General features: G+C 56.1%; 2 protein-coding genes across 2 annotated transcripts in view; one reads left to right on the top strand and one right to left on the bottom strand.

Annotated features, from left to right (window-relative positions):
• The first annotated feature begins 936 nt into the window (after positions 1–936).
• Positions 937–24,945, top strand: PRRX2 (paired related homeobox 2). The gene is made up of 4 exons (XM_039561698.1): positions 937–1,215; positions 21,170–21,354; positions 21,529–21,707; positions 22,269–24,945. The coding sequence occupies exons 1-4, from the start codon at positions 972–974 to the stop codon at positions 22,402–22,404; spliced, it is 744 nt and encodes a 247-aa protein (XP_039417632.1). The 5' UTR covers positions 937–971; the 3' UTR covers positions 22,405–24,945.
• The window catches only part of PTGES (prostaglandin E synthase), a 32,356-nt gene continuing 25,017 nt past the window's right edge, over positions 19,262–26,600 (bottom strand). Inside the window, exon 5 of the mRNA XM_010397732.4 lies at positions 19,262–20,070. Within this exon, the coding sequence (XP_010396034.1) occupies position 20,070 (1 nt within the window). The 3' untranslated portion in view covers positions 19,262–20,069. The remainder of the gene's footprint in view (positions 20,071–26,600) is intronic.

Here is a 26,600-nt window from a genome sequence, read left to right as displayed (position 1 = left end):
GAGCGGAAGGAATAATTGTTTAACCTCTTCGATTTCTGCTCATCGCCGCCAGCCCAGCCCTCTCCGGACACCAGCAACCAGCCCCGGGGTCTGCCCCTCTCCCTCCCTCCCACTGCCTCCTCCCTGCATATCTGTGTGTATATATATGTATATATATAAATATATATAATTTTAAAGAGGAAAAACTCCTTTTTCCCGGTGGCTGGTTTTCATTAGGGAGGTTTCTTTCTAACCCCAAGGGAAGCAGCCTATGAGTTTTTAACTGTGGTGCAGGACGTAATTATCTCATTAAGGCGAGAGAGCCAGGCTTTTCCCAGGAGAGGTGACCTTGCTCCAGGGTTGATGGGGACCGGAGGAGGGGGAGTGGTTGGAGGTGGAGGGGGGCCGTGTCCCCCGCTAACCTGCGGGGTCACCTCTCCCTCCAGCCCCTCTCCCAGCCCACCCCATCCCTCCCCACGGAGCGCAGCCACTTACACTTGTTGATAGAAGCACTTAAAACAGCGCTGGGGGGGTGTGATGTGGATGGGGTAAGAGGGAGAGAGAAAGGGGGGCGAAAGCGGGTCTCCTCCCTCTTGCCCCCCCTTTCCGCCGGCTTGCGCTGCCGGCGGGGCTCGGTCCCTGGCAGGGGGGCAGGTCGCAGGGCCGGGAGGGGGGCGAGGGGCCGCCACCGCTCGCTCAGAGCAGGGGCGTTTGTTTGAACAGCTCCAGAGCAAAGAGCAGGGGAAGAAAGTTTGGGCTGGGAGCGTGGTTTTTTCCCCAGACGTCAGCACAAGGCGGAACAGGGGCTGGGGAGGGAGCCGGACTCACAGGGCAGCTGTGATTATTTCCCCCCCCCCATCTAAAAAAAATTATTATTATTATAATTTTTTCTCTTTTTTTTTTGGGGGGGGGGGTGGGTGGGTAAGGGGAAGGGGGCCGGGGGAGACGGCCCGGCACCTCGGGGTGGGCTGCGGGCTCGGGGGGTGGGAGCCATGGACTCGGCGCCAGCCTTCGCCATGGACAAGCCGTTCGCCCCCGGCGCCGTGCGCGGCCCGGAGCCGCCCGAAAACGCTCAAAGCCGGAAAAACTTCAGCGTGAGCCACCTCCTCGACCTGGAGGAGGTGGCAGCCGGTATGAACGGGACCCCCGCGGCCGGTCCGCCGCCCGCCGGTAGCGGCAAGGCCATCCCGGAGCCGTCGGGAGGCAGCAGCGGCAGCGAGGCAGCGCCCCAGGACGGTGAGTCCCGCCGGCCCGGGACGGGCTCCCCGGGGATGGGGCAGCTTTGGGGATGCGGTGTTCCCCCGCCCTGTCCCCCCTGCCGCGGGCCGGGCACCACGACAAAAGGTCGGTTCCCCCCGCGGCGGAGTGGGAGAAACTGGGGAAGCGGGGTGGAAGGGAGGGGGGACCCCCGTCGGGGCGAGCTGCGAGGGTGCCGACCCCCCCCCGACGGCTGGGGCAGAGGGACCCGCACCGTGAGAAAGGGACCCCGCACCCGGGACAGAGAGCACAGGGACCCCGGGACAGACAGCACAGGAACCCCGCAGTGGGGCAGGGGCACAGGGACCCCCGGACAGAGAGCACAGGGGACCCCGCAGCGGGCAGGGGGCACAGGGGACCCCGCAGCGGGGCAGGGCACAGGGACCCCGCAGTGGGGGAGGGGCACAGGGACCCGCGCCGGCCGCCTCCTCGCCGGCCACCGGAGGTGTCGGGTACGCGACGTTCCGGGCGGTCGGTCGGGGCTGCGCGGCCTGCGGGGTCCCCATTTCCCCCGGGGCTCCCCGTCTCGGTTTCCGGGCGCGGGAGCGGGGGCGGCCCGGCGGGGCCGTGGGGAGCGGGGCGCAGCGGGTCCCGTCCCGGCGGCCGCGGCTGCGCGTCTCCGGGATCAACGGGGACGGAACTGGGGCTGGAAGAGGAGAACGGGACCGGCCCGGGATGCGGCTTCATGGCGCTCGGTCCTGGCCGGAGGCGCTTTTTAACGGGACAATCCCGCTCGCATCCCTCCGCGCAGTTCCGCCGGTCCCGCGCATCCCGCTCCGGTCTTGGGGCGGGGGTGAGGAGGGTTCGCCCCATCCTTAGGGCAAAGCCCTGGTACAGGGGCAGCCGACAGCCCCCAGAGTCGCCCCGAGCAGAGTGTCCCCTCGGGACACAGAGGTGACAGAGGGGAGGCAGAGCGTGGGGTGGGGGTGCAGCCCCGCCATCCCCGGAGCCCGGGCCAGGTGCCCTCCCCGAGGGGTGGCACTCCTCAGATCTTTCTCCCGGCTGGGCTGTGCTACCCCAGGCTTGTTTTCTACAGCCCTGGGGTGCTGACAGCCCTGCCGAGGGTCTGACCTGTGCCTGGCCAGGGTGCACAGCCCACCCGGGAATCTGCTGCTGAAGGGGGCTCAGTCCCTTCAGTCCCCCCCGGGTGCTCTCTCTGTCCCCTCCCGTGGCTCCTACGCTGCGTTCAGGTCTAAAGCATCTTTCTCGAACCCACAACTCATTCCCTGCACAACCTCCTTCCTTCATGCAGCAGCCCCACTGAGCCCCCAGCCTTCCTCTGCTCGTGCTGCTGAGGGCTGGCTGAGGCTGGGCGCTGCTTTTTGGGATGGTATCTGGTATTTTCAGTGTTGTTTTCCACCCTCCCTCCCTTTCCCTTGGGTTTTGTTTGTACTTCTGGCAGTGGCTTTGGGGCTGTGGGGAGGGTTTCTCCTGCCTGTGGGTCTGTAGGGGGGGACAATATTCCGTGTGGGGTCAGCACAGCTTTTGGAAACCCAGCCCAGCCCGCAGCAGTCAGTTGGTCTCACAGGGCTGTTTGCAAAACAGCAGAGAAACTACTGCCCTGCTGGGCTCCTAATGCACCCAAAGAACTCAGTGTGGACCCAGCGTGATACAAAACACAGAGAGAGAGGCTGCACAATCACTACAAGCCCGTTTTTCACCCTAAAAGCCCATTCTTCTTGGGGCAAGGGCCCTGGGGTTTGGTCTGCAGATCCCAGCGCTGCTGGCCCATTTGAGATTATTTCCCATTAGCACCTGTTCCGGCAAGCTTGCATGGATGGAGGCACCATCAGCATCTGGAATGCTCTGACAAGCTGTCCAGTGGTGGAAGCATTTCTGATGTTGAAAAATACCTGGGAGCTGAGAGCAGTGGGCAGGAGGAGAACAAGGAAACAGAGACAAGAACCTGTGCACATGCAAAACTGGACCTTTGAGATCTCTTACCTGCTGGCACTGCCTTAACTGGGATGCAATTTCCTAAACTGAGATGGGGAGACTCGAAATACCAGGCAAAAGTGCTGCACTGTGAGCACCAGCCTTTGGCTCCAGATCTGCGATGCTTTCGGCATCAACGCGATGACAGCAAAGGAACTTTTACTGGTAACCTTATCTTTTATTGGCGTCCTGAAGCAGAACGGCCTCTCAGGGTTTTCTCTCATCTTCCTCTTCTTCTTCGTGGGGTTTTTCTGCCAGATGCAGGTTTGGAGCCCCGCAGCTGGTGGCAGTGGGTTTGTTAAGAACGCAAGTGGACACGGTGCCTCTGCATCTCTCTGCAGGATGTGGCTCTGTACTCCAGCCACGAACCATCGGGGTCGTTGTGCTTGTGGGTTGGAGGAAGAGCAGCCCTGAACCTGCTGTGAAGCTGCTGGTACCCCTGCCCCAGGCAGGGCTTGCTGGGGGCTGGGGGGCTGCGTTGGCAGAGCTGGCACAAGGATGCTTTAGGCAGCCCCAGGCCGTGCCCAGCAGGCTGCAACCCTGACAAACCCCCCTCCCCTTCCCCAGGGAAGCAGCAGTGAGAAGTTTCTGTTCTGGAGGTTGGCACGGCCAGAGAAGCTTAGGGCAGGGGCTTATTCTCTGCAGAAGGGGATTCAACCCCCTCCTGAGCTCACCTGCCCCCCCACCCCGCAGCCCTGCCTGCTGGAGAGGGTGGGTGGAGGCAGCCCCAAGTCTGGGGCCCTTGGCACACCTCTTCTCCAGGAGCAGCCCCTCTGCAGTTCCTTGCAGGGCTGGCACATCCCTTCCCGCTGGCACTGAGCACAAAAGCCATGCCCAACTCCCTTTCCAGCCGAGGGGCTGCTCAGCCCTGCCTTGGCCACAGCCCCAAACTGGCCCTGAGAGTACCCAGCGCATCCTCCTGGGATGGTGAACACAAATATCTCTGCAACACATTGCTCTCATGACACCCAAAAATCAGAAATCCCACAAGCCTGGCAAATAAAAGTCAACAGGGTGGCGAGAGCTCATCCACATCCTCATCTTCATCCTCCCCTGGAGTGGTGCAACAGCCTCCCATCGAAAACCTTCGGCACAACTTCTGAGGTCTTGAAAGCTTGTTCACCTCCTTTCATTAGACTAACAAATAATGTGTAACGCGAAACATCTGTTAACAACAGCCCTTAATGTTCTCAAGATGATAAAGCAGGAGGGTAATTTTAGCCAGCAAGCCTTGACTGATGGCTTTTCAAACAATGAACTTACTTTTGGTGCCGCCTGGGGATGGGAGAGGGAGTTGTGCACTGGCTCCGGCAGCCACTTTGGGGCTGAAAACTCAGAGTCACTTTTGTCACAGCTGAGCTGTGGCCCCTCCAAGGGGATCCTTTGGCATGGGGCAGGCATGCATTGACCATTTATTTGGCTACAGCCACTGGGACCTGGCAGTGGGATAGGGAGATGTAGTGGCCCCTGGACATCCCATTTTTAGAACAGTGCCTGAAGCCCCTTCCTCATCCTCTGGGACCCTCTGACCTCTTCTGGGGCTGTGAGGATGCTAAGCAGAGCAGTGATGAAGGAGAGGAGAGAAGAAGTAGCACTCCAAGGGGCAGAGGGGATTAAGATGTTGTTACAACAAATTGGCTTTAATTATGTAAACCAGGGTAGCTGAAAAGGGAGAAGTGAGGCAGGGAGGGACAGGGACCTGGTATCAGAGGGGAAAATGGACTTGGTCCTGGAGTTAAAGTGGTGGTTAATTGCCCCAGGTAGCCCCAAACTGCTCCCAGGGCACAGGTACCTTCCTTGAGGCAGAGCCATCCCAGCTGATGTCCCTGTGGTGTTCCAGTCCAGGGACTGTGCTGGTCCTGGCTCCCAGGACAGTTTGGCTGTACTGCTCTACCTTCCCAAATACCCCTTGTCCCCATCAGATGTGGGTGCAGCTTGGGGACACCTTGACCTGGCTGGCTGCGCTGGCAGGAGGCAGCTCTGTAACACCACGGCCGGGATGTGCCTTCCCTGGGACACCTGTACACGTAGATGGCTCGGCCACAATTAAACCCAGCGTCATTAACTCGTGGCCGATCCCCTGTGCCTGGACCCAGCTGAGGCCCCCCTGCCCTGTAACCCCAGACCCATCAGACATCTCTCTCCAGCACCCATCTGCTTTCCACAGCCCCAAAACTGCTGGACATCCTTCAGGCTGCTCTGCTGGGAGGCTTTCTGTGGTTTCTGGATGCCTGACCAGGGACAGGCAATGGTGTAGGGACCCCGACTCAGCCCCTGTGGAGGGGAACAGGCTTTGAGAATTGTCTGATAGATGTGGCTCAGCTCTCCAAGGAGAGGCTTTTGTTCCCTAAAGGAGGGATTGGTCCCTGCTGCTCGGGGTGGCACCACATCCTGCTTGCCATGGCATGTGGGATGAGGTTGGGATACACTGGAGTGGGGCAGCAGGGCTGGGGTGCAGCGTTTATAGCACCCATCATCCCTCACCACTCCCAAAACAGCAGCAGCTGAGGGTGCCTGGCTGCCCTCCCAGGCTGGCAGATCTCTGGCAGGGCCCTTGGGGGGGACAGTCCCTGTTGGCAGAGCTGGGAATGGTGGCATCTGAAGCAGAGGGGGAGGTGAATCATCTCTGTCCTTGTAAGGCCAGCCCAGCCGAGTGGGTGGCAGCAGGACAGGAGCCATCTCAGTGACCAGGCATCACCCTCCCTGTCCCCAGCGCCTGTCTGGGGACACCCCCCTGCCTGGAGGGCTCTGAGGGCTGCAGACCTCCAGACAAGGGGATTTTCCCCATGTGCCCTTGGGGCTGCTGAAGTGGGATGGTCCCGAGGGGAGGGGACAGCACTTGTCCAGTGCCTGATGCTGGCAGGTCCCCAGTGCAGCGTCCATCAGCCGTTAGTAAGTGCCAGTTAATTCGTGTGGCAGCTCCCCACCCTGGCCCTCCTCCCAGCCCTCCACATTTGTTCGTGCTTAGTGCAAGACTGGTGACGAGGATGGATGGATGGATGGATGGATGGATGGATGGATGGATGGACGGACGGGGAGCCTGGCAGGTCCCAGCTCACCCGGAAGGTTTCCAGCCACTCACAGGGAGCCCAGCATATCCCAGTCAGGAATAAAGGGGCTGTGGGGAGAGACCCATCCTGTACACCCCAGGCTGATGCAGGGGACAGGGGACAGCCCCAACCTGCAGTGTGTTCCCTGCAGCCAGGCTTCCCCCTGCCTAGCTGGGGACACCCTGCACTGTGGTTCTTATCCTGTGCCTCTGCCACAGGACCACTGTCCTGCACATGGTCCCCTGTCCTGGACAGGAGGAAACTGGTTCCTCCGGTCTCACCTATCCAAAAACTGCAGTGGGGTGGGAGTGCTGCTTTCCCATGGCACAAGCAGGGTAAGGGGCTGAGTTAGGTCACCACCCTACAAAACCAGCCAGAGCAGCACAAATCACTGCCAGGCACAGGCAGGGAGGGGAGTCACAGCTGGAAGAGACCCCAGGTCTCGTGGAGCTTCTGGCATGGGGTTCACCCCGGTACCTCCTCTCCGTGCTTCCCTGTGCCCTCCAGCCTTGAAGGGTGACACACACTCGCCATCCCACCCCTCCCACAGTGACACCCACTCACCCTCCTGCTCCTCCCATGGTGACACTGGGTCACCATCCCACTCCTCCCCGTGCCCTGGGTGCTGTCAGGCTCTTACTGACTGGTGACACCAGGGCTCTGATTTGGGGAAAATCCGCCCCCGGATGAGCTGAACACCCCCACCTGGGCTCCAGGCTCCCCCCGCCCCAGCTCAGGGGGCTCTGGGCTGGAGCAGGGGCCCCAGGAAGTTGCCCTGCCCATGCTGAGCCCTCCCCAGGGCACAGGGAAACACATACCAGCACGTTCCTGCAGCGCTTGCAGGGCTCTGCGGGATCCCCACACGTGCTCACTTCTGTGCTGGGAGAGCAGCTGCCAGAGGGTAAAGGGAACAAACCCAAACCCAGGGCGTGGGGAGATGGCTCCCCTCTTGCTGGGGGAGCACAAGAGCTGGAGCAGCCTTGGCCAGGAGGGCAGGAAAATCGCTTTTCTCCCCGTCTTCTCATTGCTGGGATTTTTCTCTGCTCGGCACCCCCAGTGAGCCGGGTTTTGGCAGGCATTGCTGTGGGGGATGCTCCTTCTGAAACCACTTTCCAGCAGCAGAATCACAGCATGACAGTGTCCAGAGGGGACAGTGGTGGGGTCCTGCACATTGTGGGGACACAAGGCTTTGCCCCACTTCCCTGGGAGTCCTGGCAGCACCCACTGATGTGCTTTAGTCCCCAGCAGCAGCTCAGACACCCCCTGACACAGCCATGCCCAGCCCAGGAGGGTGCTGGGGGTGCAGGGACACCTTGCTTGTCTCCCCCTGGGCTGTTATGTTTCGCTCGACCAGGAACAGCTCAGTGCAAGACTATTTCCCCTCTCTTTTTGGGCTGTTATTTCAGGGAATGGGGCTGATTCACAGGAAAAATATGAAATTTCGACTCTGCGCAGCCAAGATGGGTGAATTTCAACGAATCAGCATTTTAAGAGAGCCTGGGCGTGTGTCTGTAGCTGGGAGGCTGATGAAATGATTTGGGGCTTTGAGGCTGCCTCGTTAGAAACCCTCCTCTCTCCCAGGGAGTGGGGCTGATCACCCCTTCTCCCGAGGCTGATTTCCTTCAGCCACGGGGAATTATCTCCCCAGAGCTGTAAAATCATTGAGCTGAAGGGGTGAGGTTTGAAGCAGGATGGGACTCAGGTGCTTTGGGATTGGCAGAGGCTTGGTGTCCCCACACGGGCACCTCATTCCATCCCTGCAGCATGAGAAGAAGCTGGAAGGAGTTATCCTTCTAGGATGGGTTCCCTGAGCCAGGGAACTGGATCAGAGCATCCTTTAAAATGCTGGGGCAGTGGGTTATGGCTGGGCTGAGCTGGGACTGAGCAAGGATTTAGACCAGGGTTAATGCAGATCAGGTTTTTCCTGGCTGGAACAAGCAACTGGGAACAAGAGTGGAAGTGTGGCGGGCAGAGGCAGCCACCTCCCTGGTCTTGGTGGTGCCCGAAAGGGTCAGGGAGGATGGGAACAGCAACGCTTTTGGGGAGAAAGGTCTGATTTGGGGTTTCAAGGCGGTTTTCCGATGCCTGTTGGCCAGGACCGCCCCAAAACTGCAAAACTGCTTGTTTTTCACTGGACAACCCTAAATTTCCGAGAATTAACACAAAAATTCCTACCCTCGCCCTTGAGGCATTCCCGATGTTTGCCTTTGCCCGAGGGACGCATGACCGCGGGCGATGTTTTCCAGCCTTCCCACGGCGTGACGAAATGCCCTGTCCATGCTCAGCATCCCTCACCAGATACCCCCTGCCCTGTGCTGCCCCTGGGAGAACCAGCCCAGCGCTGGGACCTGCCGGGGCATCGCCTGTGGGGCAGCTCCTCACCCCCGGGCAGCCCCTGCCGACAGCTCCGGCTGCGGATCCTCAGTCAGGGAATTGCGGGGTAAACGGGATGCTGATGTTGCAGGAATTGGGAGAAATTGCTCCAGCTTGTGGGGGAGTGAAACCATCCTGGGGACATTAGGGGGACAGGCGGGGTCCCCTTTGCTACCTCGTCCCCTGCAGCCCCACCCGTGGACGGTGCGGGTGCAAACGGCAGCTTGGAGGGTGTTAATTGAACAGGAGAGATAATGAGGCTGCGGTGCTGCTCTTTCCTGCGGGTTTGGGGGGAAAACAGCCTCTGGGAGGCAGGGCAGGGCTGGGGGGGACAGTTCAGGTCCCGGGGGATGCCGGGCGGGCTGGGAGCCTTTAGAGAGCGGCAGCGCCAGCCGCCGGCCCCCTCCCCTTCCCTCCTCATCCCCCTTTGAGTGCATATAATAAAGCAGCTTTTCAGCTGCGGCTGCAGTGATAGATCAGGAAGAATTGTATGAGTCTATTAAAGTCTGTGTGTCTCTGAATGGAGACTGTGGCTAAGCCAGGCGCCAGGCTCGCGCATTGAACCAGATGTGGAGAGGCGCCATCCTTTCCAGCCACTGAATCCGAGAGGCTGCAGGCTTCACACGCAAGGAAACTGGAGTGCACATGGCAGGGGAGCCGGGGGAGCGGCGGGGAGCACATGGCAGCGGGGCGCTTGGGGAGGGGGCACAGCCCGGCGCTCCCCGCAGGCCACCGCTGGGACTGGGGGGGTTCGGCTGCGTGAGCCAGCCCAGGCTGGGCACTGCACCCCGAGCTGTGCAGGGCATCGGCGGGGAAGCCCTGTTGAGCCTTGGACTGTTCAGGGCATTGCCGTGTGTGTTTGGAGGGGTTGCTTTGCACCCCAAGGTGTACCGGGGTCGGCATGGTACCACAGGTCACGCAGGGCATTGCTGGGGTGGGGTGAGGATTGCACTGCACCCCAAGCTGTACAGGGCTCTGCAATGGGTGTGTGTGGGGGGGGGTTACAGGGCACCCCAAGCTGTACAGGGCTCTGCAATGGGTGTGTGTGTGGGGTTACAGGGCACCCCAAGCTGTACAGGGCTCTGCAATGGGGGTGTGTGTGGGGTTACAGGGCACCCCAAGCTGTACAGGGCTCTGCAATGGGTGTGTGTGTGGGGGAGTTACAGGGCACCCCAAGCTGTACAGGGCTCTGCAATGGGTGTGTGGGGGAGTTACAGGGCACCCCAAGCTGTACAGGGCTCTGCAATGGGTGTGTGTGTGGGGTTACAGGGCACCCCAAGCTGTACAGGGCACTGCAATGGGTGTGTGAGGGGTTACAGGGCACCCCAAGCTGTACAGGGCTCTGCAATGGGTGTGTGTGGGGTTACAGGGCACCCCAAGCTGTACAGGGCTCTGCAATGGGTGTGTGTGGGGTTACAGGGCACCCCAAGCTGTACAGGGCACTGCAATGGGTGTGTGTGGGGTTACAGGGCACCCCAAGCTGTACAGGGCTCTGCAATGGGTGTGTGGGGGAGTTACAGGGCACCCCAAGCTGTACAGGGCCCTGCAGGGGGAGTCATGTTGCACTGAGCCATTCAGGGGAATCACACTGTACCCCAGGGCAGGGCATTGCTAAGCAGGGGGGATTGCACAGGGCATTGTCAGGAGTGAGTCAGGGGTGGCAGTAGCAGTGATGCTGCAGGGGAGCGCTCAGGGGACCCCGGACACAGCACTGGGGTGCAAAGAGCCTGGTCTGGCAGCAGCACAGCTGAGGAGGGCACAGGATGGGTCATGGGCAGCTCCTGTCCCCAAACCCACTGTGCTCCAGAGAGAAGACAAAAATGGAAGGACAGAAGGAAGGCAAGAAAGACAGAAGGATGCCATCCTGCTGGGGATAGCCGTGGCTGACAGCTCCAGGGGCTGGTCACTCCGTGGATTCCATGTCCCCAGCAAAGGTGTGAAGCAGAGTCTGTGGAGGGGACACAGGTGACACGGGGACAGCCACTACAGGGCTGTGCTGGGCTGGGCTTGGAGCAGCTGCCACGCTCCTTCCTCACCGATTTCACTTTCTCATCTGGGCCGGCCACATGGCTGTAATTTGGGGGTTGTAAATACCTCAGGGGAATTTTTAAATTAAAAAAAAAATGTTTTCATTTAAATTAAAAGACACTCAAGCATTTCTATTAGTATTAGAGGTTTATAAAACTTAAAACAAATGTTGAAACTAAACTACCAGGCAACGTCCACTTCGGGAAGCCCTCTGCATGTTCGACATAACCCCGTTACCCATTGGGCAGTAAGTTTTAATTTTGTATGAGCGTGTCAGGGTGCCCAGCGGGGCAGGAGGGTACTTGGTCTCCTTGGGGACCTGGAGGGGATGAAGGCTTGGAGTGATGAAGGTGACGGTCTCAGCTCTGCTGGCCTTTGTAGAAGCAGGACCCTGATGTTCTTGTCTCCATCCTGTCATCCCCTGGTGTCCTCCCCATGGCTGACACCTGCCCCCAGCAATCTGCCTGTGATCCTGTCCCCCCTGCCATCCCTAGCGTCCCCGCCGTGCACAGTTCTGCTTTAACCTGGAAACAGTTAACCAGGCTGAGTTAAAAAAAAAAAAAAAAAGAAAAAAAGATACGAGCCACTTATTAAAATGAATGTTTTACAATAAATTTGGCGAGAGGCCACCGACCTCAAATGAAAACCAGACCAGAGGACAGCGATGCTGCTTGCTGGCAGGGGCTTCTGGGACGTCTGTGCGTGCAGGCGCCCACGAGGGTCCTCCTTGGAGCAGGGCTGGGATGGGGTCCCAGTGGGGCTCACGCCCATCCCATGCCCTGGCCAGACATGCTGGTGTCCACTGGTGGTGGCCATGGAACGGGCTCTCAGCAGCTGCTGGTGCTCACTGATCAAATGGGCGCTCCGTGATTTGTTGGCATGGGTGTGAAAAACACCCTTTTGGCCTCAAAAAATAAAAGCAACTTGGGGCAGTGGGCAGCAGGAGGGGACACCATGGAGATTCTCATCATTCCCCCTTGTCCCTACCCATCTCCTTCCCTCTCTTGGCAATGACCCTGATGCGATGGGGTCTCTGCTTTAACCTCGTGGGGCTGGTGTTGGGTTTCAGTGCCAGATGCCATTGGGGCTGGCTTGCTTGGGCTTTTGCCTATTAAATTTCAAAAAACCACCTTTTTGGGGGGGCTGGGGAGGAGAGGAAGGCTGGGATCGCCATGCCAGGGGTCCCTGGCTGGGAGCCAGCCCTCCACACAACGTTCCTGCCCTGCAGCCCCGGCTGATTTCGTTTTATTTTTCAAACACTGAGCAAAAGTCCCAGTGAGCTCTCAACACCATGATGGCCTGAGGCACCCCCCCATCCCCTTCCCAGCCCCCAGGAAAACTCACTTTGCATAAAATCCAGGGGTTTGGTGGTGCTTTGCAAGCGCAGGCTGGTGCTACTCCTGGGCCAGTGCTTGCACGAGTCTCATTAGTGTTAATTAATTACACATGTCTGCGCCCTGCTGGGAAACCAGGTAACCTGTTACGTCAGGTGGCTGCGTGTGAGCGATGTTGGCACCTCTGTGGCTGCATCATGAGTGCACCAAATGGTGCCTAAAAGTCTGTGGGATGGGAAGGGAAGCAGCATCTGCCGTGCTCTGCCCTGATGCAGGGCAGTGGGGTCTGTGCTGGCATCGCCCATCATCTGTCCCACCATCCCACTCTCCAGTGGCTAATGGGGAGCCACCATGGCTGTTCCCCCTGCCCAGACCACTCACTGCAGTGCCTGGGGCTGACCCAAATCCCAGCATTTTGGGCACAGGGTCTGGGCTGGCTGTTTCCCTGAGCCACAGAGGCCCATTTGCACATCTGTGAGCCACCACGGTGCTGCCACTTGCCACGCTCGGCTGTTTTAACGAGCTGGCAAAGTGGGGAGGCTGCATCCCCAAGGGACACCCAGGGGCTGTGTCCCCAGGAGCATCCCAGGGTGCTGCAGTGGTGTGAGGTGCAGGACAGCCCAAGCACTGCTGTCATCCCACCCCAAGAAGGTCTCCTGGCTGGGAGATGAAAGCAAGCTCTGCAGTGAATGTCTCCTTGCCAGGAAGGCTCCTGGCTGGTGGTGGCTGGGGGAGAGCCAGTGCCTTTTGTTGGGTCCCTGGGCCTCCACCGTGGGGGTTGGCAGATTCACAGGAGAACAAAATGAAAATTCCTGCTCCCCCGTTGGTCGGTGTTGCTCGGAACTTGGCTTGGATCAGTCAAACCCACCACAGTGTCTTTTCCTGAGGCGCTTGGCTGTGCTGGGAGGGCTTCAGCTCCTGCTACCCCCAGCCCTGCAGCCACAAACATTCGCCTGAAGAGCCCTTGGGTCTGACACAGCCTCTCGGAGCATCCCTGCATGAAGCCGGGAGCACTCATCCCAATATCTATCCTGTTTCCCCCTCCCCTGTTTGGCATTTTCAGGGGACATCCAGACTGGCACCACTGCAGATGAGTTTTTGGAGGCTCTGTGTGACCCCAGCTCCAACTAAGAAAAGAGGGACCCCAGAGGGGTGCAAACCCCTTTGAGTTGCATGTTCCCCTGCTATGAGCAGGGAAGATGCCAGACCCTGCCTGATCCTGACCACTCGAAGCCACTGTCCCCAGCAGATCTGTGCAGACAGTGGACTTTCCCAGGAGCCTTTCCTCCTCACCGTGCCTTGAGGGGCAAATTGGGTGCTCGTTGGGGAGCAGCACCCCAGCTTTGCCCCAGCTCAGCTCCTCCGCAGCTCTGTCCCCATGGAGTGCTGACACAATGGAGGCAGTGGTGGCTCTGGAGCCGGGACAGCCCATTGTGTCAGGCTGCAGCCACAGCCTCCTGTGAACACACGGGATGCTCCTGGCAGCTCCCGAAAGCCCTGTGCCAGGCTGGGGTCACCCCACGCTGCACAGTCCTGGGAGGGAACATTTCTCTTGCAGATCACCGAGCCCCAGGGGTGCTCTCAGCACTCTGGGTCCGGGCTGGCTGCCCTGGGCCAGTGCCACTGTCAGCGGGCGCAGCCAGGCAGTCTGAGCCCCGCGGCCCCACAATGGCCCCGGCTCCGGCTCCCGGGGTGCAGGAGCCAGGCGGCTGGGAAAGCACAGCCAGAGGCCTTGGTGAGCCCTGCACTGGGTGCCAGCGCTGTCGCAGGCTTTCGAAGCTGTTTCTGGAGCAGGCGTGTCAGGGGATGCTGATGGTGCCAGGCTCTGTGGTCTGGATCCTCGTGCAGGGTTGGGGCTGCAGCCAGGATGCTGGGGTGCATCCTGAGCCAGTGAGCCCAGCAGCAGGATGTGTCTGTGTCACCTTCTCCAAAGGTCTGTCCACAGGCCGTTCCCACCCCAGATAAAAGGTGGCACCATCTCTCCCAGATCCCTGTGACAGTGGACAGGAACTTCTTGTTCTGCTCAGCCTACTCTCCTTATTGCACCAGAGCTTTGTGGCCAAAGATGTTCCCCAGACCCTCCCTGAGGCTTGACAGCATCCCACCAACCCTGCCTCCTCCTTCAGGGAATGTGGCTGCAATTAATTCATTAAATGCTTCCGCTGACGCAGGAGCTGGCCCTGCCAAAACACCATTCCTGGGGCCTGGCCTCAGCTGGGTGAGCGCCGTGCTGGGCTGTGCAGGAGCCTCTGGCCGGGGCAGTAGCCTCTGGCATGGTGGGAAGTGCTGGGAATGTTCAGGGACTCCTGAGCACGTCAAAGCCTCAGGGCTTTGCTTGCAGCCCTGTGGTTTTCAGCAGTTTTCAACTTCCAGGGCATCCTCTCTAAATCACAGCACATGACTTGGCCAGCTGGTTTCTCACCTGGCATCTCCAGCATCTGCTTCCCTTCTTCATTGTTTTCATTATCTTCCTCCTTCCTCACTGTGACTTCCTGATCTTGTCCCTCTTGTGCACCTGGGTTTTGCAGCACGGCTGCCCTTGCTCCAGAGCCAACTGGAGAGCCAGCTCTGAATCCACTCATAGCTCTCAGCAGTGAATTTGGTGGCTAATTGCTGGCTGGAACCATCCCTAGGGGAAGCAGTGTCCCATGACATGGGAATCTTCCTTTTCACGTTCCTTCTGTTCCCAATACCCATCTAAGCATCATGTTCCCACTACATTTGCTGCACTAATAATGAGCTAAAAAAGGGCTTCAGTGCCACCACTGAGTTACCAGCACAGGTTGGACACATCCCCACTGAGATGCAGGGATGCTGCTGGCTCAGCCAGGACCTTCCTTGTTTGTTCAGACTTTCAGCTGAACTTGCTGTGATGGGTGCTCAGACACCACACACCATCCAGGAGTGCAAGGGGAAAACCTCCTGCGCTTTGGGGGTGCAGGCTGTGCATGGAACATGCCTGGGGCTGCAGCACTGCTGAGCAGGATCTTCCCAAAAATTGAGTGTCTGTGTGGCTGGGGGTAGCAAACTGCAGTGCTGGGTGGTTTCTGGCTGGTGCAGAGGCAGCTCTATAACCATAAAACAGGCTGCTGCTGCCTGTCAGTGAGCACAGGCTAAGGCCCCCCCCGGGACAGCCTTGGCCTCTTTCTTGGTCCAGGCTTTTGCTGCTCCTTTTTAACAGAGACACTTTTCCCCCAGCAAAACTGGCAGCCTGTAAAAACGTGTCAGCGTTTCAGTTTTTTCACAATTAATGAGGTGAAACATCCTCGGAAACATTTCGCTGTAATGTTTCTCCAGTAGCTGGGACTTGCCCCTCTCTTAAATTTTTCATGTACGCCACTTGAGCTGAGAAAGTTTCCTTCGGACTCAGCAGATTTGGACCCCCCCAGCTTCAACCTCCCCCCAGAGCCTTCAGCACTCCCAGGGTCTTTGCGAGGCTGGGGCTGCGCTGGAGGGGGAACAGGGAGCGGCAGTGGGTCGGGATGAGGAAGTGGGAGCCTTCTCCCAGCAGTGGGGGAGCCTGGGGAGGGGCTGACAGCCCTTGTTCCCCAGGGATACCTTGCTCCCCATGGCCATGGTTGTTCCCAGGATGGGTTTGGACCTCACAGCATCGTGCCAAGCAAAGCTGGGGCCGGTATCCTGTGGGCAGGGGTTGGTGGCCCTAAGGGGCTTCTCCCCTGGATACTGGGGTGAAATCATGCAGAAAATGGGGGTTTCACTGATACGGTTTTGCCCCTAAGCTGGTGCTGTGTTGGTCCTGTGCACCCAGGCTGGGCTCGCTGGTGGGTGCAGGAAAGGCACCGCACCTGGGTGACCCAGCACATGTGGAGGGGCAGGTTCCTGGCTGCTTCTCAGCCCCTCAGGCTTTCCAAAATGATTCGGGGAGATTAAAGACCCATTATGGTGTAGGCATCTCGCACGATCCCTTCTGCAACAAACCCCATCCTTCCTGCGCCCATGAGCAGGGACAAGGCTTCCGTTTGGCCTGTGGAGCATCCCTCCTGCTGTCCCTCCTTCCTGCAAAGCCCCAGTGTGGGCTGATAAAACCCCCCCGGGTTCCCAGGCTTTTCCTAACTGCTCTCAAGGCAGAGCAGTGTTGGAAGTAGCTGCTGGAAAGAGGGATCATCTGCACTTGGCAGCCCATGCACCCCCAAATCACACCTTGGCTTCGGGTGTCTCAGCTGAAGGTTGTGGGATAAAAAGGAGCTGGAGTGGGCACACACCACGGAGGGGCAATTCCCAAACCCCAGAGCTTTGCTCCAGCTCGCTGCAGTGTGAAGGGAAATGCTTCCTCCCCATCGCATGATTTAGAGGAACAAGTTAAACAATTGCACATGAAACTTTGGCAGACGTCATCGCCGGAGCTCTCCTCGCTTCCCCCGAGTGTATAAAGGGATGAAGGGAGTGCACATGTTTACCGAGAGAGACCATGGGAGAAACGAAATACATTGTTTTTCCAAAGGATTTCTTGGCTGTAAAAGACCTCCACCACCCTGCGGCTTCCCTGATGAAGGCCCAGCGTTAATTTGTTAAATCCACATCAAGTGCCCAGAGAACCCGTTGTTTATTTTTGCTAATTCAGCCGGCCGAGATCAAATTGGGGTTTTATTTGTTAAGGATAAACCTTAATTAATAAAAGCTATTTATTTGGCTAGAGCCAGCCGCAGCCTGAGGGTCAGATATGCCACGATCATTATTTCAAGTAAAACAAACCCAAAATGTCTCTCAACAGTTTGAAAAACATAGAAACTTAGAGGGCTGAATTTATTTGTCTTAGGAAGAATTTACAGCTAATTCCCTCCAGGCTATTTCAACCCTTAAATTATACCCAAGAAGAAAAAAGGAGGAAAAAAATGCCATTCCAGGCGTAGTAGGGAAGTAAATGGTACAGCAGATTTGATCATTTTGGCTGGGGGGGGTGTGAAAAATTTAAAGCTTAAAGGGTCTTTGGCAAACTGCTCGCAAATAAATGGAACGTGTGAAATAATTTAATGACAGAAAACTGTTCAGGGCCGTGGGGGCTGCGGTGCGGTGGAAAATGAAACACGTTGGAGGAGATGTAGCCTGGGCTTTTTGTGTGAGAGGGTTGAACTTGCTGCATTCTGACCTGGTCCCTGAAAAAGGGGGGTACTTGCACCCCAAAGCCAAGTGGTAGAGCTGGACTCAGGAAAACTTGTCTCAGGATGTAATGGTGCTCATAGGGAGAGGGGTTTGCAGCATCACCTGGGGAAGAGACAGGCTGGCAGTTGGCTGAAGTGACCCTCTGGGGTAGCAGGGACGGTGCTGGGCAAACACCACCACCCTCTGGATGAGCATTTTGCAAAGAAACCTCCCAAACTGGGTGTCCAGAGGGGAGACTGAGCATGGCTGGCAATAAAGCCCATCCCTGAAAGACATCCCCAGGGAGTATCTGTGCCCGTGTTCCCGGGGCTCAGGTGAGTGAGCTGCTGGATTCTCAGTGCTGGTTGATCTGGATCGCAGCTGCTCTGAGGCCGTTTGTTGTGCACTAATGGAGCTCGTAAGTCAGAACCAAAGCCTCGGTGGAAATTGAGTGAAAATTACCTCTTTACAGTGCTCAACAGCAGCTGTGGGAGGTTGGGGGCCCTGCCAATGTAAGGGCCCCCCTTGGCAAGCCTAGCACCAAGGCTGAGACCTGCCGAGTCCTTCCTATGTAAACTAATGGAAGGACAGAGGGAAAAGGCAAGGGTCGGAGGAGGGGGCTTGGCCCAGCTGAACCAGCACGGCTCTGAGCCAGGGGTGGTGTTGCCTTTGCAAATGGGGCAAGACCCGTCGCTCCCAAGTTCTCAGTGTGGCACAGTCCAGGCTTGCCAGCATTGGTGCTCCCACAGGGAGAAGGGTTCTGGGGTGACTCCCAGCACCCCATGGCATCTGTAGGGCCCAGTGCTGCTCCCGGGCTGTCTGCAGCTCTTGGGCAGTACTGCCTGAGGCAGGACAGCCCAGAGGGGAGGCTGGAGGTTACCCAGGCCACATCCCGCACCCCAAAACTCATCCACATCACGGGTGAAAAGTCTCCTGTCGTTCCTAACACTCTGAGGCAATTGAAGGCTTTTTTTGTGATGCACATCGGGCCCATCCTGCTTTGTGCAAAGCCCCTTCGCCTCCCTCTCGCCATCCTCCCCCGCATGTCATCTTTCGTTATTCAGTAATGTTATTCCCCCTGTTTTCCCCCTTTCCCTGCATTTTTTTCCTTTCAGCGGAAACTGTAATCAGTGGAAGATAAATACAGGGAAGGTGGCTGGAGGGAAGGCTCAGGAGCCCCTCTGACCTCAGGGTTGGCCAACCAAACTGGTCCCTCCAGCCCAAATGAATCCCCAAATTATACCTGACAAAGGCAAGGGTTTGGCTTTCTCCATAACCTCCCCAAGCACTGCTTTGGGGCGGAACAGTGATGGTGGTGAGCTGGTTTTAACTTTGTGCAAGTACAAATTCTTATTCCTGGAAGACCATCGGGGTGGGGAACTGGTTTCCAATTCCTCCATCAAGGTGTCAGCAGCTCTGGTTAAATCCAAGTCCTGCTGATGGCACTGAGAGGACAGGGTGTCTTTGGGGGACCCAACTCATCCCCCTTCCCATTCCTTCTCTAATGCCACAGAGGACTTGGCTGTGCTCATTTTTGGGAAGCTGATTCGGGGTTATTAAAGCATCTCTTATAGAAGAGATCCAGCCTGACTGTACATTGTAAACCTGTCAGACACTCACCACCAGCTGTTAGGGTGGCATTTGTCTGGTCCCACAAGCCTGCAGTGCCTGAGCTAATGATGAAAAGATGTAGATGCATTACCAGGGCTCATCCCTAAGCAGAGCAGAGGATCCAGGCAGGCACTCCATGTGTGGAGCTGCCTCCATGCCATACAGAGATGGCCTGGAAAAGGTGTGGAAGGTCCCTCCATTAAAAGCAGCAATAGAGGCTGAACAAAATGCCCCAAAACTGGCATGGCCTGGGGTTTGCAGGTCTCCAAAAACCCAGGAACCACTGGTGCTCGGACACATCCTGACCCAACTCCAGTCTTAAACCTCGATCCTGGCATGACTGCCAGCCCCATATGGGAAGCACTCAGCACCACTTGTCTCCTGTGGCTCTTTAGCTCTTCCTTCTGTGGGTTTGGGGAGATAAAGACCAGCCAGAAATGTGGCCAGATCCTACAGAACTGGATTGAGAATTAATTTAAGATAACTTTCCTCCTCCTCCTCCTCCTTTCTTTCAGCCAGATTAGAGTGGGTGAGAGAAACCATCACTTATGGAAAAGTCTTACAGCCATGTTTAAATTGAGGATGAAGCCAAAGGGGGTTTATAAATTTTATTTATACATTTCCCAGGGTTCTGTTGAAATCATTGCCAGTTTGGTGAGGGACAGTGCGTGCTCTTGTGACTACACCTTTTGAACCAAACCCTGATCTGCCATTTCTCCAGAAGTCCTGTGGCATGGTCATAAATCCACAAGGAAACCTCTCACCCCATTACATCCTGTATCTCTTTCCCAGCTTGATGGTTCCCATTTCAGTCCCAGGCTCCCAGAAAACTCAGGGACAACCATGGCTAGACTTCATGTATTTTAATCCAGCAGCTCATTAGCTCGCTGAAGGAAAACAGGACCAAAAAAGGAGTTTAACTAAAAAGGGCAACTGGAAAGCAGAGACTGGCAGAACATTTGAAGCTGCAGGAACAAGTGCTGGAGGGAATTCTGAGAATTTTATTTGTGAGCCTTTAAACACGATCGGTGGCGAAGTGCAGCCTGTGGTTTCCTGGCCGGGGAAAGGGCCTCAAACCCATGCATATTTCAGGCACTGTCCATCGTGTCTTTACCCAACAAAGAAGGCCATGGCCAAAGTACAAGAGCACAGATTGTTGATGGTCAACCAAGGCCAAATTGCACCTACAGCATAATAAAAGACCCAGAGAAATGCCAGTGGCTGCAGAGAGGTCTTGGGAGAGCGGTGTAGTTGGGCACATAGGGGTCTTAGGTACTTGATTGAAAACTTATTGTTGGATGTTTCATGGCTTGAATTATTCAGAGTTAAGGTCCAAGAAGGTTTTTCTGGCCTTAAAGATCTTGGAGCCTGTAGTTTCCTCCTGCTCAACAGCTTGATGGTGTCTAGAAACAGAAGAGTTAATATCCCTTTCAGTAGATTTTGTTTGTTGCTCAAGTATCATCTGAAAATGCTGCACTTATTAAATAAGTATCACAATATTATTAGCAAGCATTTAATTTGTGAGCATACTCAGGGAGTGGTGAGTTCTGCCACCCTGGCCTCTGTAATGATATAGAGCAGAAATACCCCTGCCATGAATCAGAATGTCATAAAATTATTAACATTTCAAGTAATTCCAAAATGCTTTCCCACCAGTAGGTACAGATTGGATCCAGATGCTTTATTAACAGAAAGAATCATTAACCAGTACCTCCATGAGGGAGAACGACAGCGAGTCGTGCTCCCCATGAAGCCTTTGCAGGCAGCTGACTGGGTGTCTCGGAAAAAGACTTCATAAACTTGCCCAAACCTTATGATATTAGTGACAAAGAAGAGATTAATCTCAGCTTGGCTGACAGCCCAAGATCAATACTGAGAAACCAAACTACACCCTCAGCTTCATGTTTCCATGAGCCAGCAAAGCCAGAAATAAACACTGCGGAGGCTGAGCCCTGCGAGACACGGTGCTGCTCGTTCTGAGCTCTGAAGACCACGGCTGGAAGAGCAGATGCTTGGCTGCAGTCCTGTGTCACCTTGGGGACATGCCACAGCTGGGGCCTCGGGGGGTTGCTGGAGGTGGGAGCTGAGACCTGCATCTTGGGGGTTTTTCGGTGCTTCATTTTCATCACCGTTCATGAAAGCTTGACTTAAAGTCTTAGCAAGAGCCGAGCCCCAGTTTGGATCAAGTGCAGCCCCAGGATACACTGAGACCTGTATTCAAAATCAGGTCCACATGGTTTGAGCCAGATGTGAAACCACCACAGGCCTTGGTAAATTTTGGGGTTAACCCTAAGCTCCAGCAGGTCCCAAAATAGGTTTTGATTCTCATGGACATCACAGGGTTGCACATAATGCTGCTCCCCACAGAGTCCCTGGTGCCTGGAGGGAGCATGGCTGGCACAGAGCAGGGCAGTGCAGACCCCCAGGAGGGCTTGAGCTTGGTTGAGTTGTGGGGTCTCACAGAGGTCAGGCTCTCATTTGGCTTCTGTTCTTTCCCCACAGGTGAGAGCCTGAGCCCAAGCTGCGGGGCAGCCAAGAGGAAGAAGAAGCAGAGGAGGAACCGCACCACCTTCAACAGCAGCCAGCTGCAGGCTCTGGAGAGGGTCTTTGAGAGGACGCACTACCCCGACGCCTTTGTGCGGGAGGAGCTGGCGAGAAGGGTCAACCTCAGCGAGGCCAGAGTCCAGGTGAGCACAGGTTTGTGTGGGAGAAAACAACACCCTCTGCCTTGCCCCCAGGCAGGAGCAGGGACTGTCCCCTCCCTTGTTCCATCCTGCACATCACCATGATCCATAGGACAGATGCTTGGGACATCCCTGCTCGCACTGGGTCCCCACTGACCACCTTTCCCCCTGCCACAGGTGTGGTTTCAGAACCGGAGGGCCAAGTTCCGCCGTAATGAGAGGGCGATGCTGGCCAACAGATCGGCATCACTGCTCAAATCCTACAGCCAAGAAGCAGCCATTGAGCAGCCCATGGCACCACGGCCCACTGCACTGACCCCGGAGTATCTCTCTTGGACCAGCACCTCCCCATACAGGTAGGTGGAGGCTCTGGAGGAGCTGAGGAGGAGGTGGCTGTGGGGCAGGGCTGCCTAGAGACCACTCCACTGCCACAGGAATGCAGCCCTGTACCACTGCTGGGGATTTGGGGAGTTTTATGAGGCTGAAAGGAACTCGTCTGACTTGGCCTTGGGAACCATTTCAACCCTGTCTGAGCATCCGCTGCCCAGCGCTGAGCAGGCTTCCCTGCCTCCTTGCATTTCGGGGCCGGAGCAGGCACCCTGGTCCTCGCAAGGCATTTGCTTGGCCTCGTGCTGACCCTTCCCACATCTCAGCACAGGAGGTGGCATGGGTCCCTTCTGGTTCCCAGCTGTTCATGTTCAGCCATCACATCCAAAAGCACAAAGCAGGGCCTCCTGGTGCATAGTTTGAGGGGTTCCCACATCCAAGCACATAAAAATGCTGAAGCCTTGGCTGTTCTTGTGAGAGATCTCCAAGAGGGAGCAGCCAGCCTGGCCCAGGAAGCCAGCAGGACCACAAAGGGCATGGGGACTTCTCCATGGGCTATTGCCTCATTCCTCCCTGCTCCCTCCCCGCAGCACTGTGCCCTCCTACAGCTCCAGCGGGACCGCAACACCCACCCAAGGGGTGAACATGGCCAACAGCATCGCCAGCCTGCGCCTCAAAGCCAAAGAGTTCAGCCTCCATCAGAACCAGGTGCCGACCGTGAACTGAGCAGGGCAAACCCCATCCCATGGCCTCCTCCAGGATACAGCGTGGAGCTCCTGTGCCGGTCCAGGACAAATCCGCTGCCTGCCCAACACACATGCCACTCATCCAATGTCTCTGCATCTTCTCTCCTCTTCCCTTCCCTTCTGAAGGTAGAGTCAGTCCCAGGCCGAAGTGGCACATAATTATAGCCACATATGGAGCGAACTTGGTTAGAAACTTGCTTTTCGCACACCCTTATAATAACGGCTATATATACACACATACCCCCCACGCGCTCTTTGAGGACAAACAGACTTGCCAAGGGAACAAGAATTTGCTTCCAAACATGGAAGGATCTTGGACTATTGGATTTGACCAATTTGGGTATCTTGCCCAGAGAGCCAAAGAGTTATTGGGTCTTCTCCTCCCGCAGGGACAGCGTGGGAGGATCATGAGCCCCTCTTTCCACTGGGCTGTGACTTGCGGCGCTCAACTGTGCGTGCCAAAGCTGATCCATGTGTTCATTTCTTTGTGCGACCCCAGCCGCAGTGTGGGGTTTAGGACTTCCTAAAGTTTGGGACTTTGGGAAGCTGATGGCTCACCCATGCCATGGCCAGTCTAGGCCAGCCCTCTGCACTGTGCTGCCTGCATTTAGGAGCTGCCTATGCTGATGGCATCAGGCTTTGTCCCTTCCCAGAGGGGCAGGCAGAGCTGGAGCATCTCAACAGACCTGCTTGGAGCCTCTGAGCTCTCCTGTGAGCTGGGGATGCATTGCCAATCCCCATGCAGGCACCGCTGCCCTGCCTCGGTGGATTTGCCAGCGATTCTGCAGAGCCCCAGGTCATTGAGCCGTCCCAGGGAGGGAGAAAATTGGAAAAAGCTGTTGGGTTTCAGCTGAGTAGGCGGCTCCCAGTGCTTCGTGCCAACGAAGGCTTCGCCTTCCGGAGGCACAGCCTCCCCGTCGGCAGCTCCGCAGATGTGCTCGGGGGTCTGGGACCAGCAACTCCATGGGGGAGGCTTTTTTGGTTTTGCAGAAAGGAAATGGTTTCCCCCTCGTCCCACCCTGCTGTGCAGCCTAATGAGGCTCCAAGGTGGGATGTGCAGGGGGATGGACACGGGGTGGGCAACCTGGCCCCAGCCCATGGGACTGAGCTGCGGAGAGACGCAGCCTCCACCTTCTCCTGCCAATTCCGCAGCAATGGGGAATGAGCCGGAGTGGTGGGGGTGTGGTGTCCCTGTGGACAAAGCCCACTGGAAACCAGACCACCCTTTCCTCACCCACTGGAAAGAGCCACCAGCCAAGCATGGGGACACCACCAACTCAGAGGGGTGGCCTGGACAGTGAAGACACCAGCCCTACTTCCCTAGAAGGGGTTGGTTTGGGGGCTGCAGCAATAGATCTGAGGACAAATAGAGTAATTGCTGAAGTGCCTCCTCCACGTAAACATCCTCTGGTCAGTGACACCAAGGCTGAAAGTGTCACAGCTACAGAGTGCCCACCTGAGTCCCCACAGCTCCCAGGAGCATCCTCTCCCATTCCCACTGGGGCTCTCACTGCAGCTGCATGTGGGACCCAGTGGCTGTGACACTGGAGCCTTCAGCTGCACTGCAGGGCAATGCCAGCCTGGGGGGGACTCACCCAGCACTGGGAGCTGGAGACCTGATAGGAGAACCAGGAGAGGAGCCTATCTCCTCTTGCTGGGGGTGAACCACCCTCCATCCTGCCTCCAGCCCCTGCTTTCTCTGCTCCACAGTGCAGCCCCTAGTTGGGAATAGTTACCTTCTCCTCCTCAAGCTTGGCAGGCAGGGAGAGGGCACAGCCTGATTGACGCTGTCCACCTCATCCAGGGAGCAGTGTCACCCTAAATACCCACCCTCTGCCCCCATCCACATTTCCAGGGCTGGTATCCCTCCCATTTGTCATGCCAGAAGAAGAGCACGCAGCTCCCCACACTGCACAGAGACCTGCCAAGCCAGGGGGCAGAGGGATCCACTGTGGATCAAATCATCCTCCCTAAGAAACACCACTTGGGGCAGGAGGAGGAGGCCGGGAGGGTCCTATTCCCATGGAAAGCACAAGGCTCTTTTTTCGGTTATACAAGATGAAACCACAGGGATATAAATGTCACTGCCTCTTTGAGAACATTAATGAAAATAAACCCATTTAATAGTTTGCAGATGCTGTTTCTGTAAACCTAAAAAAAGCAGGGAATAAATATTTCTTCACTAAATATCTATATGTATATATATATTTGAAAACATTTGCTCCTAATCTTAGGCCCCCTCCTTTGCTGTGCTTTTGGCAGCTTATCACAGCTTGTCACTCAATGCTGAACTCACCAAGAAGAGATACAAATTGCACCCATGGAGGGGTAGCAGGACCGAGGGATTATTGTAATCTAAGCTCTCTCTCGCCCTTTCTATTTGTACATTTCAATTACTTGTAACAAGATCCATGGTGGATTTGTTTTTTTCTTCTGCATGTCTGTGTTTTGGAAATTTTTGTAAGGTTTTTGTAAAAACAACTCTTGTGAAATAATGGAGGAATAAATATTTTACTGAGTAGAGACGTGTCAGTGCATGTGATAGGGATGTGACTCTTCATCAGCAGCCACTGTGGTTTCCCCACCTGCCCTGGACAAGAAGCCTGGGCAGAAATTGAAGTAAGAGGCAGCAAGAAGGGTCAGATTCTACACAGAAATTGAGCTGTGTAGGAATAGGAATAAGGATAGGAATAAACCATCAGATTGTAGAGCACTTTTCAGAGAGCAAAGGCCTACAGGTGCAGAGCAGGCACCAAGCACCAAAACAGGGGGAGTCAGTGGTCAGGCAAAGGTGATACTAAATAGTTGAGGCAGCCAAAGTTAAACAGCGCTCCAGGAGCTCACAGTGTTGAGCTATCAAGCAGCAGATTTAATGCAATGTGGAGAAATGGGAAGATGTGCCCAGGGGAAAATGCCCAGTGCAGTTTGAAACTGCCCAGTGCAGACTGAAAGGCAGCAAGTCAAGTGGCAGGAATCGCTAGGAAAGGATTAGAGAGCAAGGCAGAAAGTGCTATCGCACACACCCAGAGGGGCTCAGCTCCGTGAGCCACAGGATCAGCTCCCTCCCAGCAGCAACCTTTGTTCCTCCCATCACCGGTGGCTTGTGGGACACATGGATCCTGTGGATTGCAAGGTTGAGGAAGGAAGGACCCCTAAACAACACATTCCAGCTTTCCCTAGAAGGGAACAAGGCTCATCCCATTTCATCCCTGCAGCACCCAGCAAGAGCAGGTCCCCATGTTGGGCATCACTCCAGGCCCACCACAGTCCCAGACACTTGACCATCCCTATCAAACTGCTCTGCTGCTGCTTTTTAACCATTTATTTATTCATTCAGTAAGTGGTTTGTAGATCATTAAGGCAAATTGTCCAACCTCCTGCATAAAGAATATCACCCAAGCAGCATCCTCATCCTCAGCATGTGGCCAGTGCAGAGCATCCCTTTGGAGAGCATCCAGCCCCAAGTCAAAAGACCCTTGGAATTGATGAGCTTACAGCTCCCAGGGCAGATTCCTCCAGTGACTCATTACTGTTGACTGCTGGAAATATGTCACTTATTTCCTGCCTGAACTGTCCCAACTTCAGTTCATCTCCCACTAGAGCAGAAGGTCCCAACCCATGGTCAGTCAGCTCCCAGGAGCTGATGGACATCTGAGGGGTCCACAAACCAGGAGATAGACAAGCATGGAGAGCTGCAGCTCACCTGGCAGGGTCTGCACTCCACAGGGAAGGGAAGCACTGGGGGAAGGCTGTCAATGAAGAGGAGCTCAAAGACATTGTGCAACCACTCCTCTTCCAGGATAGGGGCATTTTTCCTCCTAGGAAGGGCACATCCATCACCAGTACTAATTTCAGCAGGAGAGCTGGTCTCCATCCATGCACCACAACTTTGGGAGTGGGGGAAGGTTGCAAAGACATTTGCAAACTGTTTCCTTCCTCAAAGCAGTTGGTTTCAACCAGGTGATTCCAAAAGGGCAGATCTTAGGTGATGGGAGGATCTTCCTGGACCCCCTTTCCTTGTCTCTGACCCCACAGCCTGACACTTGTGCATGACTTGCTGACTGATGAAAAGCTGAAGTTTGCCCCTAGAATATTTTAATGAGAACAATTTTATGTTGTCATCAGCATCGGCTGCCACAGCAGCAAGACAAAACAGAGCTCACATTTTCCAGCTCA

The sequence above is a fragment of the Corvus cornix genome, chromosome 17, assembly GCF_000738735.6.
Source record: "Corvus cornix cornix isolate S_Up_H32 chromosome 17, ASM73873v5, whole genome shotgun sequence".
NCBI classification, from domain to species: Eukaryota; Metazoa; Chordata; class Aves; order Passeriformes; family Corvidae; genus Corvus; species Corvus cornix.
Note: the sequence above shows the minus strand (reverse complement) of the source record. Positions and strands in the feature narration are given on the sequence as shown.

What these genes read in the sequence shown, in the direction of transcription:
- PRRX2 (XM_039561698.1), top strand. Translation starts at nt 972, where the DNA reads ATGGACTCGGCGCCAGCCTTCGCCATGGACAAGCCGTTCGCCCCCGGC. An exon ending in CGAGGCAGCGCCCCAGGACG is followed by an intron (nt 1,216 to 21,169) that starts GTGAGTCCCGCC and finishes CTTTCCCCACAG; the next exon opens with GTGAGAGCCTGAGCCCAAGC. An exon ending in TCAGCGAGGCCAGAGTCCAG is followed by an intron (nt 21,355 to 21,528) that starts GTGAGCACAGGT and finishes CCCCTGCCACAG; the next exon opens with GTGTGGTTTCAGAACCGGAG.